Here is a 23,094-nt window from a genome sequence, read left to right as displayed (position 1 = left end):
TTTGTAATAGCTAAATCTTGGAAACAGCCTATTTGCCCATCCGTTGGAAACTGGATAAAGAAGTTGTGGTTTTTCTATAAAATGGAATATTACTCAGCCATAAAGAACGAGAAAATAGATTCATTCATAGGAAAATGGATACATATTGAAGATATACTCCTAAGTGAAATAAATAAGTCACACATGTGTAAATACCGAATAGTTTCCCTGGTGTGAATAATCTGCAACAATGCGTAAGATTCTAATAAGATTACTGACATTTATAAGTAAATAATATTTTTATCGGTCCAGAAAACAGTGAAAAGTACCTTTTATTCTGAAGCCTATTGACGTGGGTGTGTGCGTGTGTGTGTGCGTGCGTGTGTGTGTGTGCGTGCAGGGAGTCAGTTTAGTATTTTTACTTGAACTGGACCTGGGCCTGTGCTGTACTGTTGCCCTTGTTTTTGTTTTTTGTTTTTTGTTTTTTGGGTTATTGGGTTTTTTTTTTTTTTCTTGGTACCAGGGATCGAACTCAGGTCCTTGCACTTGCGAGGCAGGCAGCAGAACCACTGAGATAAATCCTCAGCCCTGTGCTGTTTCCTTTGGATTTCAGTCTTCCCAAAATCAAATTCACTGAAGGTGGGTCATAACCTTCCCATCTCTACCAGCTCAGAGCGTGAGTCCTGGAAGGTTTGTCTGTTTTCCCTCCCTAGTCTCAGGCTTCAAGACCTGAGTCTTAAAATCGGAGTTTCTTGGTGCCCCTGCCTCCCACCCTTGGTGACCTCTGCGTGTGACTCTCAGGGTGAGGCCTGCAGTGCTAATGGGAATCATAAAATTTGCCTTGTGAGCTTATAGTTAATTGGTTAAATAAGTACATTTTGAGGCATATACAGTCACATATATGTGAATGCCACTCCAGGGCAAGCGTGGTGATTTTTTTTAAACTTCATTTTGAAATAATTTTAGATTTACCAAAAGGTTGCCCTAAACAAGATCCACACCATATTCCCTTCCTGGTGCCATTTCACCTCATTGCTCCCATCTCTTACCCTTATGGATATCTGGATTTTCATCTGTCTGTGTGAATTTTCCTCCTCGAGTGCTTAATTTATACTTACTAAAGGCAAAGACCCGAAGTTAACACTGGAACAGGGCTGTTTCTGATCTGATCGACGGACTTGACTCAGACTTGGCCAGTTGCCCCTACTACTGTCTCAGACTTCAGCCCAGGATTATAATCCCTTTGGGTTACATCTCGGAAGTCTTTTTCAATCTAGAACAGTTCTCCAGCCTTTTTTTATCTTTTAGGACCCTGCCGTGTGTGACAAGCACAGGTCATTTATTTTGTACACTGTCCCTCAACTTCATGTCTCATGTTTCTCCATGTTTGGATTCAAGGCATGTGTTGGGGACATGGATGTCACAAAGCAATGAATGGTCCTTCCGGGTGCATCAGACCAGAAGGCACCGATGTCTCCGTGCCCCACGACTGGCATTGCCAGCTCTTACAGCTTGGTTGGGATGGTGTCTGCCCAGTGTTTCCTTTGTAACTAACAAGTCTCTTTTCACGTCTTACCTGCTGGAACTAGTGTTTGTTGAGGAGAGACTTTGAGGCTATGTGAATACCCTGATTCTCATCCACCTTCACCTGCTGTTTTAGCATTCTCTGATGACGTTTGCCCTTAAGTTAGGGAGACTGTGTTAGTTTCCTGTGGCTGCTGCTATGGTTTAGCTCTAAAATGTCCCATGAAAGTCTCGTAGCTCAGAGGTGGGGCATGCGGAAGGCGATTGAACTGCTGAGTTCATGGCAAAGTGAGCTGTTAGGATGTGGAGCCCCGGTGGAGGAGATGGGGCCCTGGGAGCGGCCTGGAGGGGTTTCGCTTCTCGCAGCCTCTTGCCATCTCTCTGCTTCCTGGCTGCCATGAGGTGAGCCTCTTTCCTCCACCAGTCTCTTCCATCACCATCTTTCTGCCTGGGAGCCAGCCCACTGTGGACTGAAGTCTCTAAAACCATGAGGCCCTTTAAGCTGTGTATACCGGGTCTGAGGTCCCAGCTTCCTAGACTGACGAACACATCTGCCTCGCAGTGCCGTCCACCGGGTGGCTCGGAGCAGTTTATCTCCTGGCATCCTTGGGGCTGCAGGCTGCCGTGGGGGCGGCAGCAGGGTGGGTTCACCTGAAGGAGACCGTGTCCCGCCGTCTCCTGAGCTTCCTCTGACTTGCCGGCCAGCTCCCGTGTCCTTGGCTATCTATCCATCCTCGTTCTGGGCCTTTACCTGATAGGCTTCCTGTGACTTCCTCGTCTCTCCCCTGCGTGTCTGACCCTGAGTCCTCATTTCCTTCACTGGGTTAGGGCCAGTCCCGATGACGGCGTGTTAACTGTTTACCTTGGCAAAGACCATGTTCCCCGTGGGCAGGACCCTCCGCAGGCTGCCTCTCCTCAGAGAGGAAGGGCTCGAATCCCAGGCTGCCATGACAGCAGGCCGCAAACCAAGTGGTCGTAGTAGCCGGAATGTGTTGGCTTGCTGTCCTGGGGGCCAAGCCAGGGCTGTGCTCCTGAGCAGGTGCCAGGACTGTCCCGGCCCTGTCTGGCTTCTCAGAGGGTGTCAGAGAACTCCAGGCCTCATGTGGCCTTGGCCTGTGCACACGTGTGTGACCAAATACCCCTGTGCAGAAGGGCCTTTCTTGGCGGGTTGGGGATTTACCCTGCTCCAGCACGCCCTCACCTTAACTAACTGCATCCACATCGCCCCGTTTCCAAACAGGGCCGCACTTGGAGATCCTGGGGCTGAGGGTTCAGAGGGTGTTCTTCAGGGGGAGGGGCACAGCTCAGCAGCAGGCTCGCGCCCCGGGCATAGATTGGCAGTGTTGGGCTCCAGCAGGCGCGCAGCACAGCCTCCTAGTCCAGGAGCGTGCTCTTCATCAAAGGTGTGACCCCCAAACTTTGACCGTGCACCCCACTGATGTAAAATAATGTCCTCTGAATTTGGCCCCAGTATGTGTACGTTCATTTTAAAACTGCACACCTGTACTATCCTACCATTCTGTAAATTCTGAAGCATATAGGAAACAGCTGGTAACACACTAGATTAAGGAACAAAGCAGCATTTTCAATGTGTGGCTAATCCTTGTAACTTTGTGCTGTTAGCTAATATCTCAAGGTCCAAACACCGTTGAGGTGAAGCTTCTCATTAGTGATTCAGGATGGGAATCTACATTTATAACGGCCTTCTGCGTGATTTTGGGATCTGTGTGGGGCGGGGCACCTCGTCAAATCTGATTAGACTGGGGCGTTTGTAACTTTGCTGTTAATGAGCAGAAGCGTGAGGCTGCCCTGTCTTGTGTTCATTTGCGCTTGTATTTGGATTGTCAGCCTCCAGGGTATTTTTTTACAGAGTTTTCTTAAGCCACTTGTCCATTTTGAAGACTCTAGTTTAAATTCATTCACTGTACATTTGAGCACAGTTCTAGGCACTTGGGGTCTGACAGGGACGAAACTAGAGAACCTGATTCATTACCTACCAACCACGCTGCAGCCGCCTGAAGCAGGGGGATGGATGGGGGGCTGTGGTGGGGACCCCGTCCTTCCTCTGCAGCCCAGGACCGTGGGACAGAATGAGGGACGGTGCAGACCAGTGAAGGACAGGAGTCCCGGAGTAGATGATGGCAAAACTTCATTTGTTTGGCTTTGTTTCTTTAGATTAAAAAAGTAAACAGAATAGTTTTCATTACTGTCCAGCGCATCTTCCTGACTAAATTGTAGCCTTAAGCACTAGGGCCTGCCTTAGCCCCTGATTGGTCTGTGGTGGCCCCAGTAACAGTTTTGTTGTTGTGCATGGCAGATATTAAACATTTCTTCTAAAGCCCACCGTGTATGTATTTTAGCCTGATTGGCGGTAATGCAGCGATGAGCATTTTAAGAAGTTTGGCCAGAATCGCCCCGTGACACTGACGCTTCGGCCCTAGAAGTGGTCGTCGATGCGGGGAGCCCGGGCTCCGATTGCTCCGGCGCCAGAGGAGGTTTTGTTGTTGTGCATGGCAGATATTAAACATTTCTTCTAAAGCCCACCGTGTATGTATTTTAGCCTGATTGGCGGTAATGCAGCGATGAGCATTTTAAGAAGTTTGGCCAGAATCGCCCCGTGACACTGACGCTTCGGCCCTAGAAGTGGTCGTCGATGCGGGGAGCCCGGGCTCCGATTGCTCCGGCGCCAGAGGAGGGGCGGGCCCTGGGACAGATGGGCGCCTGAGCGGCGGGGCACCTGGTTGGACCCAGGTCTGGGGACCAGAAGGAAGACCAGAAGGCTGGCTCTGCTCAGGGTCGGTGCTGCAGTCAGGCTTTGAGGCAGTGTTTGTGCAGCGGCTGCTTCTGTGAGGGACTAGGAACCAGCGGTGGGGATTAGCTTCGGAGCGCGGAAGAGCTCTTACCAGCCGGAGCGAGAGCACCTTACCTTCGCATCCGCGCCAGCCAGCCCCTCGGAGCAGAGGACGCTTTTGTCTCTCTGACGCGACTCAGGGTTACGCCCTGCATGTGTTCTCGTCACACAAGCACAAGAGCAGCATTTCAACCCCGCCCGCGGTTCGTATACGGGATGGCATATGCAGTAGACTACAAGAAGCAAGAGCCCTTTACCGAGTTCGTGACATTAACACTGCTTACCTAAAACTTTTAAACCCTCTGTATATAAATAAATCCTGTTGGCTCTGACAGCCTCAGACACACAGCACTCTGAAAGTACTTGGTGGATCAGCGCTCATTAGCTTAGACTTTGATTCTCTGAAAGGAAGACAGATCAGTAACTTGGGAACCGGATGTCTGCTTGCTTTCTAGCTGGTGAGTGGGTGGCAGGCTGCACTGCGGAGGAAGACTGCCGTTCTGCGGGACCGCCCCTGCACTCTTGGGCAGTGTGCGAGTGACCCTGGTGTGTGCGTCCTGGGGCAGGGCTGTGGTCACTGGTGGAGGATTCGCAGAGCCTGGGCTGCTCAGGGTGTGCGACGCTCGGGAAATTCCAAAGAAACGTCAGATTTGAGGCCACAGGTGGCCAGGCAGAAGCCCGTCCTTGGAGGTCTCCAGTAACTGTGGGGATGAGCAAGTGCCCCAGTCTAGGCAGAGAAGGGGTCAAGTCCACGGGGCAGCTGACCAAACTCCAGAAGCTGGAGCTAGAGCCTGGGAGGGAGGCCAGGGTCCAGGCCGAGGGCCGGGGACAGCTGGCACCAGCCAATGCCACAGGAAGTGCACGTTTTAACCCAGAGATGGACTTAAGAAGGGGCCAGGCACACTTAGCATGAAAAGCTGAGAGGTGTACAAGTGAGGTCAGTCCCACAGCCACCGCTGGGACCCCCCAAGATGACTAAGTGACAGCGCCACTGCCCCCTCCAGTCTGGTGGGTAGGGAGCAGGCAGTGATTGGCTCCTGCAGTGCACATGTCCTACCTGCCACGCCGCATCCATCCATCCCCGAGCACCGACTATGCCGGGCAGTGCTGGCAGACACAGCTGAGGCCCTCTGCTCACGGAGCTGGCCTTGCCAGAGGGCAGTAAGCACCCAGACGGCTGAACGGCCACCATGGCCCTGGACTTAGCAGCGCTGGGAAGGCAGCAGAGCAGCGTCATAGAACCCTGGTCAGGCCGCACACTGCACTTGTCACCGTGTCCCTGTGGGACGCCCACGCCCTCTCTGTAGATAACCTGCCTCCTGGTGCCGGTGGTGTCCTGACTTCCGAACTGGCCACCATCTTTAAAGCACTTCCGGGGGTGCAGTCCACCTGAGCACTGTCCACAAAACAGGCCTGGACATTTTCCGTGTGGCTTTCACCTGTTCTGTACCATTCTGCCTGTTGGGTTTATGAGGATGTCTCATCTTCGTGGGTCCTTGGAGGAGGACAGGTGCCTTCTACCCTGAGGCTTCTTTGTCGTCTACACACTCTACGAGAGCTGGCGCTGCCCTTTCGTGGTAGAGGAGACGGCTGCGAAGGCTGTGCGCCACCCATTCCCACAGGAACCATCTGGAACGGGATTTGAACCTGAATGTGCCTGACCGCAAAGCCGCTTGGATTCCCCTGCCCAGAGAATGTACTGGGGGGTTACCTAGGAGGCCTACAACTCCAGCTGTGGTTTGTAAATTCGAAGACATCTTTCTGGCAGTAGGACCACATTACCAGGCTCTGGTTCCCATCCCAGCTCACTTAAGATGAAGGAGTCCCCGAGATTCTTCACCCGTCCTGACTGTCGGCTCAGGCTCTGGTTTCCTGGGGCACCGGGCAGGGTCGCTGGCCGAGTGGTGGCTCTGGCCATGGCTGCAGTGATCCCTCCGCATCTCCCTGTCACCCAGACCTGAGACTGGAGGCTGAGGCAGGAGTGCGACATCCTTGTGGAACCACCCAGGCCAGCGTAGAGAGCCCTGTGCCCCACACAGCTGTGCTCCCCAATTTCAAAGGTGCGAGGGGTGAGCTTCCCAGAGCCAAGAAGTCAGAAGGGAAAAGTACAAATAGGAGGAAGTTTGAGCCGGGTGAGTCACTGCTGCTTCATCTGTTCTGACCTGCAGTGGAAAAAGTGAGTCTCGCATGGGAAGGGTGGGACCAGCTGCGCCCCACAAATGCTGCCCAAGTGGAAGAGTTTGATGCTCTTGCCCGAGGCTTCAGAGGTGGCAGAGAGAGCCCTGTGCCTCCAGGTGTTTCCAGCCTTGGCAGGGTGGAGGGGAAGGCAGGTCGCATCAGCAGGCAGAAGGGAACCCCCACTTCTCCAGGCAGGGGAGGGAACCACACCCAGGCCACTCTGGGGTTTATCAGAGCACACTGTGCCTGGTGGCTGCACCCCTGGGTGACAGGCACAGAGAGCCCAGGCGAAGGCAGGCATGAGGGCCCTCCCACTTCCTGGGCCCTGGAGTCCTGGTGGGGACTGAGCCGGAAAAGGGAAACGCATCTTCGGGGGCCTTCTTGTCCATCTTTATAGCTTCTTTCTTTCCTCCTAGGCCACATTCAGTACACTGAAGGTACAGTGTAGGTGCCCAGGGTCCCCATGAGCCAGACTTCCACCATCTGCCGGACACAGGCATGAAGCGTTTCCGTCTAGGAAAGTCCTGAACTCTGGGAAAGATCCCTGGGCTCCCTGGGGTCCTGGCCCATGGCTCCTGCTGGCCCCGGGGAGAGTCCTGAGGTTTGGTTCCATCTGTGCACGCGTCTCCTTCTCTCCAGGAACTTTTATGGTGCAAATGAAGTTAGATAAAAATGAATGTCTGTGAGTTTTGTTTCGAGTAAAAGCACAGCATGAGTAACAGTCCCATGTTTGTGGGGTTCCTCTTAATGAGGAAGTGGAAGTCAGGAGCTCCCCTAGACTGATCCATCTGCACAGAGGCCGTCTCCCTGCTATGGCTGGAGGGCAGTCCCTGGGTGGTGTTTCTAAGTTACTTCAGCCCTAGACAGAATTGAGAATGCTGCTCTTTTTAACTTCCTAATTTAAAGTTTTAAGACACGTTATTGCTTCACGATTTGGGACAGCACAGGAAATGGAATGTCCACACTCTATATGCCGTAAACCGACCGCACGGGTTTATTTTTGTGCCCTGTGTTTTCTTTTGCATCCAAACAGTGCACCGTTTGTGTTTGGGCATTTGCCACAGTAATCTTCCAAGTAGATGCCTGGCAAACACACTCAGGGAGCAAACAGTCCCCCTCGAGGCTGGGCACAGCAAGGTGGGCGAGTCTCCAGGAGCTCTGCCAACACCAAAGCAGCCTCCGCTCAGCATTCCAATGCGGGTGGAGGTAATGGCACATAATGAAATGTACAGCCAGCTAGCCCGGAGAGTTTTAATGAGGTGGGACCCTGGTGTCGCGTGTGAATTCTGCTGGTGCAGTGTCTGGCTGCTCTCGCCCATGTTAATTAGAGACTGTAACATGCTGTCTTTGTCCTGACGGAAGATACTCAGCAGCTCTCTTGGGTCTCCCTACTGACTGTTTCTATGTGTGTCCCACCCCTCATCTGTCTCGCCTTCCCCAGGTGTTCCACAGATGGGTGCTCACTGACAGGAAGTGGTAATTCTGCTGGGATGGTGCTGAGGCATGAAGCCATGTGTCCAGGGTCCTGCGTGTCGAACCGTCCTTAGAAGGTGAAATGTGTAGTGAAATGCAAGGACCCCCTCAGGGACCTGCGCTGGGCCGGCCCAGTACCTGTCCAATCATCATAGGACAGAACGTGCACGTGTGTGTCTACGGAGTTGGATGTGCTCCCGTGATTTTTACCATTCTTCTAGTTTTCTTGATCCAGTGAGCTATTGATACAATATTTTCCATCTTCTGGCAGCATCTGTTACCATCGATATTGTTTCAGAGGGACAAGTACTCAGCTTTGAAATTGTGTACTCGTTCTTAGAGGGGACCGTGGTGGCGAGAGGGAGCAGAGGCGGTGGGTATGCAGGGTCGTCGCTCTGTATTTCTTTGGGGTTGACATTTCATCAGGAGGATGGCTGTGAACATGGCTGCCCCTTGTGATGGCCGGGACTTTGCTGTTGTGGTGGCCTGACTTGTAGAGTCGCTCACGAAGTGGATTTCTCGGTACATCGAGCACTGAATGTCCCGCTCCGTGCTGCTGCTGTGATTGATGCTCACTTGTGAGGCTCCTTCCCGGCTGCAGTCATCAGAGGGTGCCACAGAATAGTAATTTCAGGAAGGGATTGGAACCGGTGGCCATCGCTGGGCAGTGGTGTGCCGAGGGCATTGCTGGGGGTTCCGTGTCACCCTTTCCCCCAGTGGTTCCCATTTGGGTGACATTCCCTTGACATCACGCATCGGGTTGGGGTATGGTGGCCAGCCACTGGGTACATGCAGCCATGAACACGTTTACAATCAGTTTTAAAAATACTATTCGTTGTTGCTGCCTGCAGATGCCTGGACTTTAAAGGGCGCTTAATTTGCACCACGGATGCGTTTCTGAAAAGTTCGTTATAAGTTGCAATTTCCAAACCCCACTTTGAGCTTCTTCGGTCTCGTGTGTCCTTTAACTCTCCATTGATGGCACTCGGTTTCTGCCTCTCCCTGCATACCCTTGGCCTCTGCAGACACTGAATGGTCTGTAGGCAACGCTGGGATCCACCCACCCTCATGCTGGCCATGGCAGAGCCGGGCAGTGCTGGTGAGGGTAGGGCTGAGGTGAGGGGATGGAAATCAGCGACAGTGACCCCAGGCTGGAGAAATTAGTAGCGGTGTTTATCTGCTACATCTAGGCCTGTGTATCATCTAGGGGCACCCTGTCAGGCCCAATTTGAGATCGCCAAATTCATTGTTCCATGTGACAAACTGAGAGGTGCAGAAAGTGATAAACAGCCATGGTGAGATTCCGCCGAGGCCCCGTGACCAGAGAGCATGGCCGATGAACGAGGCTGTCAGCCTCCTCACCGACAGCAGCCGCCCCGCTCTTCCGGGGTACCAGAGGCCTGGCCTCTTGTCCTCGAGAGCTTCATTAACCCACTCACGCCCCAGCGTGTGAGTTTTCTCTCCGCCCTTTTCTGTTGCTTTCGAGGGGTGCTGTTTCCCTAGCAGTGACCCAGCGGCTATTTCAAAAGAACATTTGCCAGGTCTTGTTGAACCACCAGTTTGCCTGAGGTTTTCACAGTCAGCCCATGGTCAGTCAGCTTCTGCCCGTGTTCCTGTGGGCGGAGGGAGCAGGGGTGGGCAGCTCCCACAGCAGGCACTTCAGGAGGGCGGTGACCTGGGCCACCATTCATTGCAGCCACACCCTCTGTGACACATGAGGCCACAGCGCCCTTCATCTCTCCAGCACTGCACATGTGGGGCCCCACTTCCCACTCCGAAGAGCAGAGTACGGCAGCTGTCCCCAGAAGAGGTGGCAGCGTGGACACGGGCAGATTTAAGTCTCGCTGGACATCCTTGCAGTCTGTTTCTTTGTGCTTCCTCATTTTTCAGATCCTCTCAAGATTTTGTCTTTACGTTTCTCTTGATTTTCTTTTTGTTGGCTTATGTTACAAGCTTCCTTGCCTTTGGAAGCATGAGATGTAGCTATCGAAAGTCCTTTAAGTTGTGATGTATTTATTTCTTCAAAGCTTTCGTAGCAAGGCCTCGTGGTAGATCTGGTCACTGACCTTATGCTATAGTAGTGATGGTGTCAACATGTAGAGGGGTCTGCAACAATAATAACGCCGCACAAAAACCTCTGTGATTTCTAGTGATGAAAATGTTACAGGTGCTGCCACTGCCCCTGAATTCATAGTGAGAGGATTGCTGGGGGTTGACGAGGTGTCGCTGGAGATAAAGCAGTGAGGCGGGTTGACCAGTTGGTCCGGTTGATCATGTGCCTGCCCACCCTCACCCAGTGTTCATGCGCCTGTCCTTTGCTTCTGACAAGGACACCAGTTGTATGGATTGGGGCCCACCCTGGTGACAGCATTTCTGAGGCTCATTCAGTTAGGACCTCAGCGTGGCGTGTAGGGCAGGTGAGCCTCGCCTGCCCTAGGGCTGGACTTTGCCCCACGGAGAGGGTTGTGTGCTGGGGAGGGGTGTGGACTGTGCCCTCTGTGCCCCTGCAGACTTTGAGGTGCTCATGTTTAGGTGACAAACTAACTGACTTAGCAAGCCTGATTCCCAAGGACAGTCCTTGAGGACCTCTTCCCAGCACCACTGGGAAACGTGGAAAGGTCCTTTGCCCTAAATACCTTCACAGTCTGACCAGGAAGACAGACTTACTCTCGGCTTGTGGGGAGACAGAGGGGTGCACACCCTGAGCGAGATGGAAAGCGCCCATCAGGGTGGAGAGGACAGTAAATGCCAAAAGCACCAGAATGGCTGAGTCCTAGCTCCAGGACTGCGCACAAGCAGGTGGTGCAGGCCTGGCACCCCAGCTGTGTGGAGACGAAACAAGAACTCAGCTCCGACCACCCCAAGCAACTTAAGGAGACCCTGTCTCAAATTTTTAAAAAATAATATTTTAAAAAGGCTAGAGATGTGGGTCAATGGGAAAATGCCCATGGGTTCAATTCCTAGTACTGCATTAAAAAAAGAGTGTCAGCCCTCGGGGGCCAGGTGTGCCCCTGAGCTGGAGAAGTCCACAGACTCTGCTCTTGCTCCCCAGACCACCTCTCTGGGTCTGGCCTTCAGCAGAGGCTGGAGTGGACCATGGAGCTCTTGCCACTGGGAAAATTCTGACAAAGGTCAAAGCTCCAGGCCCAGCCAGCCAAGAAGAGGCCCTGGCCCTGCCAGTGCTGGCTCCTCCAGCCCCTGCCCCCTTGAGGAGGGCACACACAGTGCCCACTTTCTTGTTAGGAAGCATCAGTGTTCCAAGAGGTGAGCCCCACACGGCCAGGCTTGGGGAAAGCCCGTGGGTGTGGCCAATGAGCCGCAGGACAGTCTCCCTCTGTCCCTGCTGTCCCCTCCGCACACGTCAGGGGCCTGCATCTGCAGGGGGCCCCTCACCCCCTCCAGCCCCACCCTGCCCTGCTGCCACCCGGGGTACCCTGGTCTGGAAGCCGAGACGCCTTCCAGTGTCCCAAGGGAATTCCAGCTGCCTTCCCTTCATGCCTGTACCTTGCCCTACCCCAACATGAGTCCACACATGCTCACACACACACACACACACACACACACGTGCACAGACTCTAGCCTGTGAGCAAGAGTCCTGTTCCTGATGAAGACCACAGACCCGGCTGCCTCCCCTGTGTCATGCTCAGTTCTCGGGAATTTCCACTACCTGAGATGGTGGCTCCTCTCCAGTCCCATCCCACATCTACTCTGGGCCACGTGGGGACATCTGGGCCCTTCCCTTGGGCTCTGGCACAGAGTGGCATCTGAGAACCGGAGGGCAGAATGCCTCTAGCCATCCCCCCCTTACTGAGCCCAGCTTCTCTCTCCTGGGCCTCAGCTTGCCTGCCAAGGTAGGGATCCCCTTGCCTGGGTCCCCAGGACTCTCAGATCTCCTTAAGCCAGAGTGGTGGAGCTGTGCGTCCCTTACCAGCTCTCCACAAAGTCCTTCCTGTGGGCCAGGCTCTGTGTGACCCGGAGTCGGGCAGGGGCAGTGGGCAGGCCTTGCTGTCTGGCCTGCAGGCTGTACCACCACGCACAACAGCCACCTATGTCCCCCAGCAGGCTCTGGGCCACTGAGCCACACAGACAGACAGCACCCTGGTATTCAGCCCGGCCTGGGAGTTTTCCGGTGAAGAAGGGGGCCAACCCAGGCGGCCCCATCGTCCACAGTCAGGGTGCCTCCTCCTCGCCCTGGCCCGGCCCTCGTCCCTCCGCATGGCCCCAGCTGCCTTCCTCCTGTGCTCTTCCGAGCTCCCTGCCACCCTGAGACTCCCTTAGCAGTAGTGGATGGGAGTCTGACCCGCCTGCTAGGAATCCACGTCTAAAGCACGTGTGATGAGCTGTGGCGTTGCTTTCGGATCACAGTGAGCTCATCTCGTCTAGCAGATCAATTCCTCTTTAGAGGAGACGATTTAGTGATTTATCATAAACGATTATTTGTACATAAATGTTTAGTACAGGATGCTTTGGGTTTCTTTGGCAAATCCTATTTTCCTAAGGGTTTTTCATGTTCTTCCTGCCCTCTTGTTTATGTTGCCCGTAGCCATTCGCCCACTGAACACAGACTTCACATTAGTAAAATTCAACTAGATGTGGTTTTGGCTTGGAAAGATCATTCCCAGTATTGGCAAGCAGAACCTGCCCGGTGCTCTCAAGGGCCTGTTACAAGCTGTGAGGCCACTCACAGGGACACAGCCCCGTTGACTGTGAGCACTCACAGGGACACAGCCCCGTTGCAGCAGACCTCGCCTGCGGAGAGTGGGTCCCCTTTGCCACGAAGCACGCCGTCGCCCCCAGGTTTGCCGGGGCCCCTCCTGGGCGAGCGTGCTCTTGTTTCACCATGAAAGAAAGGCAGAGGCCAAACGCTCCCTTTGCTGGCAGCCCTGAGCCCAGGCTCTCGCTGCATAGACCAGTGGCCCAAGAGCACGTGGGCTGGGGGCCTGGCAGTGGCGGGGAAGAGACAGGGTGGAGAGGTAGACCCCTGGACTGGGTCCTCCGGGAGACGTCACGGGTTCTCCCTTCTCTCGGGGTTCAGCCTTCCCTAGTGTATGCGCTGCTTTCGACTGAACGCAGGACCTGGAACACCACTGCCATCCAGGTCTCGAGGAGATCGTCAGCAGCGTGTTCGGAGTGGGACTGCTGCCCCAGAGGCCTCGTCCTCCGGATGCCTTCAGGAACTGTGGGTTAAACATGGCTTCGCTGGCTTCCATCTGATGGCCCAGAGTCCTGATACATCAGGGGAGCTAGATCTGCAGGGGACGATACAGGAAGTAGTGTTCCCCAAACTCAGCTGAGCCCCGGTCACCCGAACCACTTTCACAGCGGAATATTTGGACCCCAGAGCCGAGGCTGTCTGTGCAGCGTTATAGGGAGAACAGAGCTTCCCCACGTGCTTGGGGACCCAGGCTGTCCTCCAGGCTCCTCTCCCAGCCCTGGGCTTCCTGCCTCCAGTCGCTTCCTCCACCCGGTGGAGGAGATCGGTGCTGCACCTCCCATACCCCGCAGGGAGCGTCGGGGCCACAGGTGCCTGGGCTCTGACATCAGCGCAAGGCCACACGGACCCGGCACAGCACTGCTGGAGCTTGGCTCTGTTGAGAGGCTGGCTCTGGGAAGGAGCCCCCAGTCTTCTGTTTTATCTCCCTGGCTGAGGGTTTGCATGATCGAATGGATCCAGCATTGCTCTGCGATACATGTGTGGGGCTGGTGGCGCTTCTCCGTGTGACCTGAGGGAGAGGCCTGCAGAGCCAGCCCAGCAGGCTTCCTCATTCATCAGTTCCAGCCCCACCTCTCTCTCCTGTGGTCCCTGGGGCAGTGGCATAGAGACATGGAGGACACAATAAGCAGCAAGTGCTGGTGTCGCTAGGACAAGCACATGACATCCAGGGGACTTGGAAACGTCCAGAGGTTGTCATATCTTCATGCTAAAACTTGCGGTGGCAAAAACTGAATGACGTGAGGCTATTTTCTGTCCTGTTCTACTGTTTACTATCTGGTTCAGTGTAATGTCCGTACATTTCCCTGTAGGGGAACCAAGAACTCGAATACAGAGCCCCTTCTGAGGTGTTCTCCACATGGGTTTTATGGAACTTGTGGCCTTTATAAGATCTGAAAATGTCTGCCTTGCATAAGCCCGGAGGGTTCAGGTAAAAGAGACACAGGGCAGAGCAGAGACACAGCTGCACGGTCCCCAGCTGGCCTGGGTGTGGAGGGGCAGGAGGCTCTGTCCCTGGTGGCAGTGAGGAGTGGATGCCCCTGCCCGGCCTGGCACAGGCCTGCAGACAGTGAAGACCCACGGCACATGGCATAAGGCCCTGCTCTGTGCCCGGGGGTGCAGGAGACCAGCCAGGGAGAAGGCTCCTCAGTTCCCCACACCCAGGCTGCTGTGTAAAGAAGCAGTTGGCACACGCGCCAGGATGCCGGCTACCTCCAAAAGCCACCAGCATTTTATGAACTTTAAGAATTGTGTTATACCAGCCCATTATGAATTATTGAAAGAACATTGCATATTTATAGCAACTTCTTAATAGTTTAATAATTCATTCATCCTTTATGGGCCCTTCGGCCTGTTTCTTTTAATTGTTAGAGGAAAGGCTACTCCTTCACAATGATGCTTCCAGAATTCTAAAATGGAATCCCACACACTTGTCCCCAAGTCAGAAGCCAGGAGTAAACAGACCTGCCCACGTAGGAGCAGAGGCAGCTCCCTGACATTGCTCAGGGCTGAAGGAACTAGCCTGTCCATCACAGGCCTGGGGATCACTAAGCAAGTGTTGGCATTCTGTGCTTGGATTTCATGTGCTAGGAGATGGGTTAGGAAGAAAACCCCGTGGAGTTGGTAAGAGGAGAAAAGCCACTGTATCCCAACAAGGAAATTTCCCAATTGGGAGCACCATCCTTCATAAGATGTGCCTTACTCTTGTGACAGATAAAAATCACCAGAAATAGGCTGCTTCCTACTACTTAAGAGTAGGTAACTGAACCCAGTAATTGCAGTATGACCTTAGGTAAAAAGAAAGTCTCCAAAGCAAGGCCTGGGTCCCTTAGAAGTAAGACCTACAGTCCTGAGACTTGAGCTAAAGAAGCAGACCAGGCCACGCTATTCATAGTGAGGATAAGAATATGGCTACATGTCTTTGCCTGGAGAAAATACCATAGATGTTGCATTAGTCACTCTCCTTCACTGGGACAAAATACCTGACATCTGCAACTTAAAGGAAGAGAGGTTGGTTTTGGGCTCACAGTTTCAGTGGGTTCAGTCCATGGTCAGCCAGCTCTGATGCAGAAATGGCAAGGTGGAAGGGCCTGATGGGAAAGCTGCTCACGTCATGGCAGCCCGGAAGAGAGAGGCAAGGGAGGTACAGGGGGTGAAAATACACCCTGGTAGGCCATGCCCTCAGTGACCCACCCTCCCAACCAGGCCCCACCACTGAACAAGAGACTTTTGGAGGACATTTTACATCCAAGCCATAAGATATGTTACAGACTCTTTTTATGTTGGGTTGTTTGTCTTGACTGATATGATACATTATAAAGACATCAGTGTCTTTACAAGATGAGCTGTCTTTGAGCCCTCCTGACTCTGGTCACCCGTACCTTCTGAACCCTTCCAGATTCTCAGAGAAACACAGGAGGAATCCTTCAAAGAACCCCAGCCCTTGTTGGCCACTGCCAGGAATTGCTGTATGGAGAGTACATGGGTTTTCCCTATTAAATTTATTCGGTCTCAAAAGTGGCCTCCAATAAGGCACACACCCTAAGTGCCGGCCCTCTGCTTACCATTTTTATTATTTAAGATTCAACTCACAGTTCCTCAACTGTTCCCCAGTGTGACTTGAGACTCTGAAGAAGTACTCTTAGGAACAGCCCACTTGCTTAGGAACTCGGGCCGGCGGCTTTAGCAGTGGATCCAGCCTAGCCAGCCTCCTGGGTGAGAACAAAGCCGCCTATGTCTGATGGCTGTTTACTCACTGCACACAAGGAATCACACAGGCTCCTAAGAACCCTAAGGATCCTAACTCCTAGGGACCATCTGCTTTGTCCACCCTCGGTGCCACCACAAAGCCGTGCTGAGCAGAGGTGCTGGCCAGCCGAGCTCACTGAGGGTCTCCGCCGAACCGTTCAGGGCACCGAGCACACAGCAAACACTTGCCCCGGGAGCCAGAGAAGCAGAAGCCTCTGCCACACCGTGGCATGGGGAGTCCCTAGGGCAACTCAGCTGGGAAAGCAATGGGAGGATGGCTGGGCGCCGGGGGTTACAGCCGACTGCTGCGGAGGTGAGCCTGGGCATTCCTTCACAAAAAGTAAGCACTGCGGGGCATGAAAAGCCAGCTCGGAGTGGCCACACCGAGTCTCCTGTGCGTGTGCCTTTGGGAGTGGGGGAAGGCACTGCTGGAAGTCGCAGGTGCATGGCCTCAGCCCAGCCTGCCTGCCAGGAACAGGAATGCAGAAGGGCGCCCACCCAGGGCCTGACGCTCTGACTACAGTGATTCTCCCTCTACCGGTCAGAAGGGAGGCTGCAGGGGATCCGGAGGTGCAGCTTCTTTTTACCTTTTTTATATCTATTTTTATAAGAAGACAATGGAAGACGGCTACAATGCCACCAGTAGCAATCATTTCTGAAAATAAAGTGCAGAAAGTGTATTTTTGTCCCAGGTAACCATTTTAGGACTCTCAGCCCTGCTACCAAGCGTTAAAATCCCAGCATATTCTTTGTATTCAAATGGCTAAGAGCGGAGGCAGCCGTGGAGGGCAGGTGGGACTGGAGAAGCCCTCCTGTCCGACCCAGGCGGTCATGTGTGCGCACTCACTGCCTCCAGAGCAGAGTCCGCCCGCCGCCGCTGTGTCCACGCAGACGAGCCTCCTCCGCAAGCTTCGCTGGTGGACACTGTTTCGAATGCTGCACTGTTCGCCTGGGGAGTGAGCCGCGGAGGGAAGCAAGCTCCAGGCCCTGACACCCGCGTGCCCTCCTGAGCCCCGGGTTCTGTCCGAGCAACACCTCCCGTGGCATCCTCCCCTCTGACTCTCACGGTCTCTTCTGGGAGCGCAGGCGCCCTGGGCACCTCACCGCTGGCGTCGCAGGCAGAGTGTGGCATCCTCACGGCACGGTGTGGCCTTTGCGGTTTTAGAAGCAACCAGGAGAACTGGGGCAGAGGGATGTTCGCGTCCCTGAAGACCTTGACTGAACCGTCAGTGTGGAGTGACGTGTACCGTTCCTTGTACAAGGAAGTTGGCTCTTAAAATGCTGCGAAACCTAAACTATAATGAGATACCACTTCTCACCCATGAGGATGGTTTTTGCCCAAGACAAAAAATAACAAGTGTTTTCAGAACAGAGAAACCAATGAGCTTGTGCATTTCTGGTCAGTGTAAAATGGTGCAGCATGGTGCAAAACAGTTCGGTGGTTCCTCAGAAAGTTAGCCATAAGCCAGGTGTGGTGGCCCATGCCTGTAATCTATCCCTCTAGGAGGCTCAGGCAGGAGGATGTTGAGCTCAGCCTGAGCAGCTCAGTGACTGAGCAACCCCCCCATATAAAAGAGGAGAGACCCAAGGCTTGAGGATGCAGCTTAGTACACAGGCCTTGGATTCAACCCCAAACACTGCAAAGGCAGAAGGGCTGGAAGTGCAGCACAGGGTTCTTGGGCAAGGATGGGGGTGCAAGTCCCAGCACCGTGAAAATAACAAACGTAAGCAGAGCCTTGCTGCGGTCCAGCCAGCCCCTTCCGAGTGTACACACAGAGGAGGGGAGGGGAGGAGCGTGAGCCACCGGCGTGCCGTGCTCACAGCACCCACGTGTCTGTGAAAAAGCAGAATGTGTGGGTGCATGTGCGTACATGTGTGTGCATACGCACGTGAGCGTGCCATGGAATACAGTAGCCTCCAGAAAGAGTGAAACGTCAACATGTGCGCCAACTGCGCAGGTGAAGGAAGCAAGCACAGGGCAGCGTCCGACTCAGAGAGGAGGATGACCGGGCGGTAGGGGTCAGTGCCTGCTGGGGACGGAGGTCGGCGGGGTGAGGAAGGGGCCCCAGGCATGGGCAGAGATGGCAGAGCACCTGATTGTTCTCCACAGCACCCAAGTGCACGCCCGCAGGTCTGCGGGGCTCATTCCTCGGGTACGGATCGCTGAGCTCGGGGTCCTACAGCAGACTTCGAGGTTCAGGACCAACGGGGGGCTCCTGGAGCTGAGCCAGAGACGCAGACCTCCCTAGCTGCCCAGTGCCCTCCCTGGCCCAGGCAGGGCGGGGCTTGCTGTTCTGTTGCAAGGCCCATCCTACCGTGGGGACCTGGCCCACAGATGGTCACACCCTCGGCGGTTTTGCTCCCTTCGGTACCTGGCCTCTCAGTGGTGCCCACAGAGCCCTCCGGGAAGACGCCCCGGGGCCTCAGGGTGATGGCGCACGTCTGGCACAGGTCACGCCCCCAAAGTGTGCTCCGCCCGGGCTGAGGCCCCCTTACAGTCACTGCCCTGAGTCCTTCCCCAGGGCCACCGGAGCCTCACTTGTGCAGCTGCTGGAGTGGACCCTGCTGTGACTCTGAAGCCGGGTCACGGGCGGGGCAGCCACTGTGCCGGGAGCAAGTGCACAGCACCGGACCACCGGACGTGCGCTGCTGGGCAGGGTGTGCACTTTAAGACATGGACCAGAAAGGGTTTGAAAAGATAATATTTGGACCTCTGCTTCTTCGTTTTTTAGTATTTACTTATTTTTTAAATAATGCTAAGTCAATACCAAATTTAACATTGACTTCCGTGGCTTTTAATACTTAGCATTTCCAGATTCCTCTGGAAAGACTGTCCACCCCGCCCAGAGCCACTGCCTCAGGACATTGGCCCCTGCTCCCTCTCCTCCCCCAGTGGACAAGGGGCTCATCGCTTGTGGGTATAAAGTTCCTGACACCCTGCCCCACACCTGGCAGCCATTCTGGGCAGCATTTACCACCCAGCGCTGGTTCCTGAGAGGCCAGCACCCTCCGCTAAGACCCCGCTGCTTCGCTCAGAGGCAGCTGCTGTACAGAGACCGCTGTCTGCTTATGAGCAGAGCCCACGGCAGCCGAGACACAGCGGATGGAGTAACCACTCCCCACGAATCAACAGCCTGTAGGGTCAGGGTATCGAGCAGAACATTGTCCGCAGGGCCTCATGGGTCCTCAGAACCCAGCTACAGTCCTGTGTGCCGGGCTGGGGAAGAGGGTGTTGTCCCCCAGCCAGGTGTCCCTCTGGCTCGCGGTGGGACCGTCTCCTTGAGGGCCCCACTCCAGCTGGGAGCAACAGCTAGTGCCCAACCCGCCCACAGTGGGGGCCTCGCTGCCCAGCCGGGCGGGGTTGCCGTGACCCTTGCTGGAAGGCCCACGCTCCTCAGAGTCGCCAAGAGACAGAGCCGAACCCCCCCTGACTGCTGGCGCCAGGCCCTCCTGATGGTCTCGTTCCCAACACAGTGGAAGGGGCCATCCAGAGACGCGGCCCTGGGCTGCCGGGTGACGACCAGGGTCCCGATGGGCCCAGAGTGGAGATCAGTCACCTCTGCACTCCTGAGGCGGGCTGTGTCTGTGTGGTCCATCCACGCGTCTGTTCATACACCCGAGGGCCACAGAGTGTCAAGATCCAGCCACGTGCTGAGTCCCCACAGGCAAAGCTGGCAGTCCCTGCAGGGTGGGCCACCGGTCCAGTAGTCCAGACGCTCCTGGAGTCCTGTGTGGGCTCTGTGGCTGGGTCTGGACCAAGAGGAGAGCGAGCACATCGTACCCTCAGCTCTCCACGTGCCCACCTGCCACCTTTGCACCATGTAGGCACAGAACAGTCAGTCTGCAGAACGACAGCCTGCGTGGGTCCCTAGACCGGGGTGGCAGAGTCTAGGGCTGTCTTTAGGAGATACGGGGTGAAAGTCAGGGGCAGCTGGGCTCGCTCCGGTGAGCTTGTTTACCCCGGTCGGGGCAGGACGGCCCTCCCCAGAGAATCCTTACGCCTGCCCTGTGAGAACAACAGGCCAGACAGCCCTTCTGCAGCCACGGCTCCTCGGGCCACACATTGGAGATGCCACGGCCCAACTCCTCCACTGTGCGAAGGAGGCCTTGACCCGGAGCGAACTCACTGCCCTCCAGCTGGCTGTGAATCCCATGGTTCAATCCCACGCGGAGAGGAAGACAAAAGTCCACCCAGCCAACTGTGCAGCAGTGAGGGAAAGCCCAGCAGTGCGGGGCTGTGCTTCCGCTGCTCAGGGAGACTTCAGTCCTCCTCCCGAAGTGACAGCAACGCCTTGGGGGTCCCAGTGTAACACTGGGGCGTGTTTGCTCGCAGCGGACGAGGCTGACACGTCGGTCTAACAGGGCCCTGGCGGCAGGGCCGGGCTGGGGTGAGCCCTGCTCCCTCAGGTCCACCTGTCCCGGCCAGCGGGGCTGGGAGCTTGCGTCCACGTCCTGGTCGGGCCTGCTGACCTGCGCAGCAGCATTTCGGGGCTCGCACCCGTGTGCTGCCTACCCTGCCTCTGAGGCCTGATGTTTCAGCTCTGAGACCGGCCGCGCACAGACACGTGCACAGGGGCGCGCATGGGGACAGGGTGACCCTCGCAGTGCAGTTCAGAGACCCCATCTCAGAGCAGTAGCTCTGTTTTTCTAAGATGAGCACATGCAGCATCCGTGGAAAGACCGGAAGGTCAGAGAACAGGGCTCAGCGCCTTGAGGCAGGGTCACACGTGATGTTAGCGTGTTCCAGTTGTCTCTCGCTGATGAACAGTCTCCTACCTCCTCCGTCCTGGGGCGCTTCGGGAAGCACAGTATGAAGGAAGTGTGAAGATGCAGTAGCTTTGCGAGGACCTGACAGCCACAGTACGCAGACCACAGGGGCCAGCCTGCTCTTGGCGTCGGCTCCGGGTCTCTCCAGGTGGAACCTGGCAGCCATGGACCCGGGGCCGGAGAAGGGCACCCTCGGTGCCTGGGGCAGGAAGTTCATCCCAGGATGGTGCGGCCTCTGCCCGGCTTCAGGGAGGTGCCTGTTTCCATGTGCTTTTGTCATTAAACCAAAATGCTGGGCTAACCCTTCTTGCAGATTTGAGGATTAACCGAAAAGCAAACAGAAAGTGCTCTTAGGCAGTTTGGCCGCTGTTTGCTTCAGTCCGTTTCTCACTCCGCCTGGACAAACCCTCGGAGAAGGGGCCGCCTGGGCCCCACGTTCTGGTGGTTGTGAAAAAGCGAATACGGAGGAAGAGGTCGCTCCCTGACACCCCCACTCTCCTCGGAGTGAGCGGTGCCACCTCTGCGGGGTGCACACCCCAAGCCCGGCCTCACCCCATTCCCGCAGTCCTGCCTCCCACCCCTCTGGAGACCCTGCTCACCGCCTCCCCTTCTTCTCTTCCAGCCCACCCAAGCCGACTGTGCTCATCTCCGGCGTCATCGCCCGGGTAAGGACCGTCCCCCCGGGCTCCACAGTGGATGCAGGGCCTCGTCCTGGCCTCTGTAGTAGAAAGCGCCCGGCCTGCACGCCTGTCCCCTCCGCGGGCTCAGCCGGCCTGGCAGACGACAGCCCTGGGGCCAGGTGTCTAAGTGACCTGAGCTGAGGTTCCCACGTTTTTAAATGGTTGAGTGACAATGCATGAAGGTAGCGCCCATGGACGTCGCCGGGTAGCACACAGTGCTCGCCAGTGTCTTACCTGTGGCCGCTTTCCACTGCCCAACCCTGGGCCAAACTGGGGTTTCGTGGCTGCCATCATCTTCCAAGACTGTCGTGGAAGAGCCCCGTCCTGTCCTAGTCTCACCCCTCCCACTGGCCACGCTGTCCAAGTCCACACACGACTCCTGAGATGAGGGCCCCGCCGGGCTCAGCTCCCGAGAGCTGGGTCAGATGGTGCTGTGGGCCGCGTGTGTGGATGCTCGGCACAGCCGCCCCAACGCTGGGCACCCACTGTGGGTACAGCAGACCTGGGGGCCCTCTCAGCACAGCCAGCCCCTGGCCGAGACCAGGCAGGGTGCGGTGCCTTTCCACCCTTCCAAAGACCGGAAAAGCAGCCTAGGAAGGCAGAGCCGGGAGGCCACCCACCCTGTGCTCATGGGCTCCTGCCACCTTTAGCTCCCCGCTCTGCTGGCCCCGGGACCCCCAGGAACCGAGGACCAGCTTCTCGCCCACCCGCCATCACCCATTCGCAGCCCCATCCGCCCTGAGGGAAGCGGGGCCGCTGGGCGTGGGGCTTCCAAGGGCACCAACGACCCCCTCATGGCTTAACAGCTTTGCCTCCTCCGTGTGTCTCGCAGGGCGACAAAGACTTCCCCCCGGCTGCCGCGCAGGTGGCTCACCAGAAGCCCCATGCCTCCATGGACAGGCACCCCTCCCCGCGGCCCCAGCACATCCAGCAGCCCCGCAAGTGACCCGGCATCGCGGACCCAGGCTGGCCAGCGGCAGTGCCGGGTACCTGCATTCACTGTGACACCCCAGCGGTGCTGTCTGCGGAAAACGGCTTGCTCAGAGGTCTCAGGAGGCAAAGCTTCCTGCCTCTGCCTTGTATTTGCAATTTCAAACTAGGAATGGCTCAAACCCCCAACTTCATTTGTGGGAGCACCACAGAAGGGTCACTGTACCTCCCAGAAGTGCCATTCTTGAGTTGCCAGGACCTGATTAAAAAGCAGCCTTTCACACTTACGCTTGAATTCTGTCTCAGCAGTCGCCTGTGGTCCCCAACCCTGGGGCCTACCTCGGGGAGCCCAAGAAGCTGAGGAAAATACAATCCTTTCATGCTTTCAGGAGAATAAGAAAGAAGGTGGGTGCGTTCAGGGATTTAGCTCAGTGGCACTGTACCTGCCTTGAAAGTGCAAGGTCCTGAGTTCAATCCCCAGTACAAAAAAAAGAAAATAGAAGAAGAGGGTGGAGATGGCGGGTTTCAGATGTGGCCACCAGGGGCGCCCTCCGCAGGCCCAGGAGACTGAATGTCCCACCCCCGCGTGTCAAGGTGTGGCCCAGGGGGACAAGCGCTGGGATGAGGCGGAGGAAGGAGTTTGCCTTTGAAATCTTGTTCCAGGAGTCAGCAGCTGGTGGTGCACGGGGCCCTTCCCACCTGGACTCACCCTAGCCCTGTGGGGACAGCCAGGCCTGCTGTGTGTCCCTCGT

The 23,094-nt window shown here is 55.7% G+C and overlaps 1 protein-coding gene across 1 annotated transcript in view; it reads left to right on the top strand.

Annotated features, from left to right (window-relative positions):
- Nucleotides 1-22,629, top strand: part of Dap (death associated protein) — a gene marked incomplete at its 5' end in the record, with an annotated part of 36,506 nt that extends 13,877 nt beyond the window's left edge. The window contains 2 exons of the mRNA XM_010611982.3: nucleotides 21,355-21,397; nucleotides 22,245-22,629. Coding sequence (XP_010610284.2) covers nucleotides 21,355-21,397; nucleotides 22,245-22,358 — 157 coding nt within the window. The remainder of the gene's footprint in view (nucleotides 1-21,354; nucleotides 21,398-22,244) is intronic.
- Nucleotides 22,630-23,094: the final 465 nt, after the last annotated feature.

This window comes from Fukomys damarensis, unplaced genomic scaffold (assembly GCF_012274545.1).
Source record: "Fukomys damarensis isolate Sample0158 unplaced genomic scaffold, DMR_v1.0_HiC HiC_scaffold_1, whole genome shotgun sequence".
Lineage (NCBI taxonomy): Eukaryota > Metazoa > Chordata > Mammalia > Rodentia > Bathyergidae > Fukomys > Fukomys damarensis.
Note: the sequence above shows the minus strand (reverse complement) of the source record. Positions and strands in the feature narration are given on the sequence as shown.